At 34.2% G+C, this 6,585-nt stretch overlaps 1 protein-coding gene across 1 annotated transcript; it reads right to left on the bottom strand.

Annotated features, from left to right (window-relative positions):
- Positions 1-665: 665 nt before the first annotated feature.
- LOC105985203 (olfactory receptor 2T33-like) lies at positions 666-1,613 on the bottom strand. Its single transcript, XM_013015625.1, has one exon. The coding sequence runs from the start codon at positions 1,611-1,613 to the stop codon at positions 666-668; it is 948 nt and encodes a 315-aa protein (XP_012871079.1).
- Positions 1,614-6,585: the final 4,972 nt, after the last annotated feature.

The following is a 6,585-nucleotide window of genomic DNA, read 5'->3' as shown; positions in this document are numbered from 1 at the left end:
CACCACATAAGCAAAAAAAGCCAGAAGTGGTGCTGTGGCTCAAGTGGTAGGGTGCTAGTCTTGAGCTGAAGAGCTGAGGGACAGCCCCCAGGCCCAGAGTCCAAGCCCCAAGAGCGGACCCCCCAAAAAAAAAGAGGTAAAGAATTAGCCTTAAGCAAAATCTCAGGGAGTTCAAACAAAAATCTCAAGGAGTTCAAATCTCACTGATTTCAAGCCCCAAAGCCATCACAAAAAAAAAGAAAGAGTACTAAAATAAATTACCAGAAAAAATACACCAGCTTAGGGAATCATCTCTAGCCTACCATTTTTATAATTTTTTGCAATCTGAAATTAGAGATGATATTATCCTTGGAAACTATATAGAATATTGTTTCATGGAATGCATGACCACAGAGTCTGAGTAGTAGAGAGCCATGAGAGACTTTCCAGCTAGAAAGCTGGTGATCATATCTATAGTATTTTTATCTAAGATCACTATAGGATATAAATTTACTTAACATAGAACACAGCAAATAAAATGTCCTTAAAATATCTTATCTCAATGTAAGTGATCATTAGTTTTGTTTTTGGTACATAACTTTTTCTTCATGCATTCAGAAAGTGAAAAATTACAATACATTTTAACTTATAAATCCAGGAATGTAAACACACCTTATAACATGGGACTAATTTTGCCCATACTTTAGATATAAACATTTTCTCAGCCACCTTTTCACAGCACCTTTGACCTCACTGTTCCTCAGACTGTAGATGATGGGGTTCAACATGGGGGTCAGGATAGTGTAGAACACTGACACAACCTTGTCATGAACAGATGTCCTGTAGGACTTGGGTCTCATGTAGATGAAAATGGCAGCTCCATAAAATAGGCCCACCACGGCCAGGTGTGAAGAGCAGGTGGCAAAGGCCTTCTTGCGGGCGTCTGTGGAAGGCATGCGGAGCACAGCAGCAAGGATGAGACCATAGGAAGTCAGGATGAGGGAAAGGGGAATCAGGAGCATCAACACACAGCAGATGTACATGAGATTCTCAAAAAATGAAGTGTCACCACAAGCTAAACGCACCAGCATAGGGGTCTCACAAAAGAAATGGTTGATTTTGTGTGTGCTGCAAAATGGAAAGCTCAGGGTAACTGCAGCCTGTATGAGGCCATCAGCTGCTCCTAGGATCCAAGATCCCATTGTCATTTGCAAACATAATGGCCAGCTCATGAGAACAGGGTATCGCAGTGGGTGGCACACAGCCACATAACGGTCATAGGACATGGCTGCCAGGAGGAAACTCTCTCCACCACCCAGAGTGAGTGACACAAAAATCTGCAGTCCACATCCAGCAGGAGAGATGGACTTCCTGCCAGTCAGGTAGACAGTGGCCATTTTGGGCACAATGGTGGAAAAGAGCATAAGGTCCATGAAGGAGAGCTGGCTGAGGAGGAAGTACATGGGCGTGTGGAGTTGGTGGTCCTGGTGGATCAAAAGAAGCATGATGGAATTGCCAATGAGAGAAGCAATGGCTATTGTCAGCAGCATGGTGAAGAGAGAGCGGTGGAGTTGCGTGTACTTAAATAGTCCTAAGAGAATGAAGTCTGAGGTGGTGTTTCTCTCTTCCATCATTTCTACCAGCTAGATGAAGCAAAGAGGAAAATAAAAAGCAAACGGAGAGATTTTTTTCATCTACAAGTCTTGTTTTGATTACATAATATCTGGATGTTAGAATATGGGATCCAAAGTCCTAACTCAAAACTCTACCATTCTGATGAGATGCCATCTTTCATCTTGCTAATATTGTCTCATTTCAGATAAAAGTTTAACGTTTTAACTGTTTTTCATATACGTAGTTCAAATAGAAGACTTTCTTATAAAAACTGACCAAAATGCTAAAAAGTCATGGAAAATAATTTTACTCCTTTAATAGATTTTTTGTTATGTACACTAAAAGCAAAATGAAGAAAAAAACACTGATCTAGAAGTATGCCATTTAGATTGGTTTGAGTCACAAGTGATTTATATTCATTCAGATTTTAGTAGTATTTTTAATTAAGTTTTTTATTGTGAAAATACTGTGCAAATGGGTTACAGTTACATGAGCAAGGTAATGAGTACATTTCTTATCCAGCACTGTTGTCATAAAGTTAGTTTCTTTAAAAAAGTATTTTGTGACATGACTTCTGCATGTAGCTCAAGCCAGCATTGAAACCATCCTTATTCTACCTTGCTCTCATGAATGCTGAGATTACAATTGTACAGCACCATGTCCTGTTTAGGCTCTTCCTCAAAGTAAAATTATAGATATATGTGAATATTATATTTGCATATATAAAAATTTATATATGTGCATATATATGTATATTTGTAGTTATATACATATATAAAATTTTATATATATAGGTAGAGATTTGTTTAACTGTGAATTCCAAAGACTATAGAATTAATTGTATAAATAAGAAATGGAAATTCTTCTTATGAAGAATAATGATATCCCAAATAATTAAAAGCTCTCTGCACTTCCTTAATTTTTAGTTGTTATTTTTTAAATTTTATTTTTTTGTGTGTATGTGGTACTAAGTAATCAAACCACCAAGGCTTTTGGCATGCTAGGCAAGCACTCTAACAAGAAGCCACATTCCCAGTCCTATATAACCTTTTATTTCCCTGATTTTAAAACAACATCATTGCTTACCACACCATCAAATTAAATGGGAAATTTTTTCCTAGGATAGGCTTAGGCTTGGAGACATCTTCTACACAATACTTGGCCTAACAATGTGCTGCCATGAAGATCTAGAGAAGCCAATAAAGAGGACAGCAAGCCTTGAGTTTTCTTGGATGTGGACAGTTGATTGAGAAGATTATCAAAACTATAAACATAAAAAGTAGTGAAAGAAGCCAGGCACCAGTGGCTCATGCCTGTCATCCTAGCTACTCAAGAGGCTGAGATCTGAAGATCATGGTTCAAATCCAGCCAGGCAGAAAAGTCCGTAAGATTCTTATCTGCAATGAACTAGTAGAAAACTGGAAAAGTAGTGAAAAGGAGAAAACAATTTTAAGATATCTTATCTCCATGGAATATTATGACAGATCACAGAGAATCACATTTTAAAGAATAAAATGATCTGCTTATTTTTAGCTGTAGACATTTAGTTAAATTGGTATTTGTGCTATCTATTTGAACTTATAAATCCAGTAAAGTTACAGAATACAAAATTAACAAACATAACAAACACTATCTTTTGCATCCATAAAAAATCATAAAGGTAGTCCTGTCTTCAATGGCTTCAGAAAGCTTATCATTTAGGAAGAATCTTAACCGAAGGGAGGAAGTCTGCAATTAGAATTATGTAACAGTAATGAAGAAAAATTAATGAACAACAAAAAGAGAAATAGATGGAAGAATACATATAGTTAAAATGTTCCTACTATTCAAAATGCTATACAAATTTAACCAATACATTTTAAAGTAGTTATATTCTTCACAGAAAAAAATTGATTCCTATCTTCATATGAAATCAGAACCCCAAATAATCAAAGAAAACATGAGCACAAAGGAAGGATACATGATTTTAATAATTAACAAAATGGATCCATTCATATAAGAGATATAGTCAAACTAAGTTCACAAAAATAAGTACAACTACATTTGAAATAGTTTTCTGGATGGAAAGGTGTTGCAAGTAAATATTTTTAAGGTATTTACAATTTTTGTGAAGACAAAGAATAAACAGCTTCCTGTATCAGGAAAAATAGGTATGCAAGCAGCCTTCTCTGTGTGCTTTCTTGCCAGATTTCTGCTGATGATGCACCCTTCTACAGAAGTAAATTTTGCCTTGCTGAAAAAAAACAAAACAAAGCAAAACATGAGTACATAGCTGCAAAGAATGATTTTTTTTAATTAAAGAAAAATTAGGCATTCTTTTGGAAAGTGTTTTAGTGCTCACACTGATTTCATTCTGCAAGTTTAAAGATGTCAATATCTCAGCACATTTTGTAGAATATGTCTGGGCATTAATTACTGGATATAAAGAAATCGTGATCTTTCAGTTTAATCAGAAGCCTGGATGTGCAAGTACATACATTGATGCTATAACAATTAGGTGGCAGAAGGAACCCACTTGATTCACAGATGTTCTATGTACAGGTACTTCAAGGGTTAGTACAAAGAAAGTACCCAGAGTTCATGCACTTAAACACCGCATGAGCACCAAATAAAACCAGCATCTTCAACATGCTTTGATTAAATACTGCATATTTGGCTTTTTTATTTAAAAAAGTAGGTAAAAGTCTTATTAAATCAAGTATTTCTCAATCCTGGTTGATTTTCACTATTTTCTATTTAGTATTATCAGCCTCTTATTTTGTTTATTATTGCTACCTTTCACATATGTTCACATATTTCATATACAGCATCCTGATTCCTTAACTTTAGATCCTTCTATTATCATTATAACTTTAAACACCATTTCTTCAATGGACTCAGAATATATGGATTAAAAAATTATAAAAAAAGAATATATGTATTAAAGAACACTGAGCCTTTTGCATATTGAAGTCTTTGAAAATAAAAAGAATTATTGAGCTCTGTTAGCTCATGCCTATAATACCAGCTACTCAAGAGGCTGAGATCTGAGGATTGTGATTTGAAGGCAGCCCAGGTAGGAAAGACTATGAAAAACTCATCTCCAATTAGCTAATTTAGCTGTTGGTAGAGCACCAGCCTTGAGCCAAAACCACTATGGGACAATGCCCAAGCCCTCAGTTCAAGCCCTAAGATGGGCACAAAAAGAAAAAAGAAAAAGTATTGCTGTTTTGTCATTAGGAAGCATAGGGATAACGTGAATATTTAACATAAGTATTTCAATAGTTTCTAAAAGATTAATACAAAATCATAGATAACAAAATAATCACAACTGTCATATTTTAAAGTAGAAGGCAAGTTATTAAATTATATTTTGGGGGGTTGATTAATATACCTTAATAAATCTCCTAAGTCTTGTTCAATGAATTGAAAAATGCTTAAAAGTTTTCTCAGTCAGCTTGCATATACACAATTTTCATTTTTAATTGACTTGAACTTGTAATTAGATCATCTGTTGCTATTTTTTGTACACACTCAGCAGGTTCAAAGTCAGAGCAAATAATGTCAGTATGATGCTTTGACAAATGGTATGGCAACTGGAAAGAGAGCGTTTAAGCTTAGAGAAGAAAAAAAATTCAGACTGAATATTCAAAATGGGTTCTCAGAGGATTTGGAATGTAAGAACTCACATTTTAAATGAAAACTTCTAAAAGTTTCACAATATTCTTGGTCCAGCATTTGCAAGTACCAGTGGAGGTACTTGTGTGTGAGAAAGTAAAGGAGAAAGAGAAGGAGAAGCAGATGCCTGATACAGATATGCAAACATATGTTTGCATATAAATTAGAGCCCTGATCATTTGCAAAGAGAAATGTAAAAAATAAAATCTTAATTACCTTCTTATGTTATGAAAACGTATTTTAAATAATGTTCTGTCAGATAATTTCATAGAAAATCAATTTGAGCATATTGCGTTATTATGACTTCATCTATTTAGAGTTAGTACAGCTTTATAACCTTTACGAGGAGTTTTTTTCCTTTCTTGCAATTGTTTCTATCACATTTATAAGATGATTTCTATGGTGCTTTGTATGTCCCTCCCCCACAGTATAACCCATACTTTCACTGTTTTTGATGTTGGTATAATTTGTGGAGGGGAAGGGAAAAAAACAAATCTTTTAACTAGGGATACAGGTGGACCCATTGCAACAATGAGATGTACAAGTCATGTCGAAAAATGAACTTAACATCTTTGGTGGGGGATAGGGGGAAGATCAGGTGGGGGAGGGGAGGAGTATGGAAAGGGATGGGAAGGGGAAACAACGAGGAGGCAACAATGCTTGATAAGAAATGTACTCGTTATCTTGCCCATGTAATTGTAACTACTCTGCACGGTATTCTCACAATTAAAAAAAAGAGAAAAAAAAAGAAAAGAGAATAAATAAATAAATAAAAGATCCTTTTGTATTATGGATATATGGCTGTGTTTATTTGAAACTGGAACATTTCTCCTTTTATTAAAAGACTAAGTTAATTCAGCAAATTATGAAAAGTTAGACAGTTTGTTATTAGTATTTATTGTTTAGGTGTGTTGAAGTACTGTTAATTTTAAACTGTCAAGTACATTAGCTAGAATGTATATTATATGTATATATCATGAATATATGCATATATGTAAATATGTATTTCGCTTATACATGTGTCATATATTTATAATTTAATTTGCCTTCATTTTAACTTTAAATATGCTATTCATCATTCTGTTGCACAATATATGAACTGTGAAACACTGAACATTGTACTGCAAAAAAGTCTTTAAATAAGAAAAGAATCATTGTCATCTAATCAACTATTTCCAAGTCATTGTACCTATCTATGAGTTTTCCCTCCAGAAATTGGTAAAAGATATTTTTGTATATATATATATAGATGTATATATATATACATATATATGCATATATATCCTTCACAAAAGAAAGGGAAAAAGGGAAACATTTTTCATTATTGAAATGTAA

This window comes from Dipodomys ordii, unplaced genomic scaffold (genome assembly GCF_000151885.1).
Source record: "Dipodomys ordii isolate 6190 unplaced genomic scaffold, Dord_2.0 Scaffold27, whole genome shotgun sequence".
Classification (NCBI taxonomy): domain Eukaryota; kingdom Metazoa; phylum Chordata; class Mammalia; order Rodentia; family Heteromyidae; genus Dipodomys; species Dipodomys ordii.
This window is presented reverse-complemented; position numbering and strand designations above follow the sequence as displayed.

Bases quoted from the DNA above. Each gene is read 5' to 3' on its own strand.
- LOC105985203 (XM_013015625.1), bottom strand. From the start codon at position 1,613: ATGATGGAAGAGAGAAACACCACCTCAGACTTCATTCTCTTAGGACTA.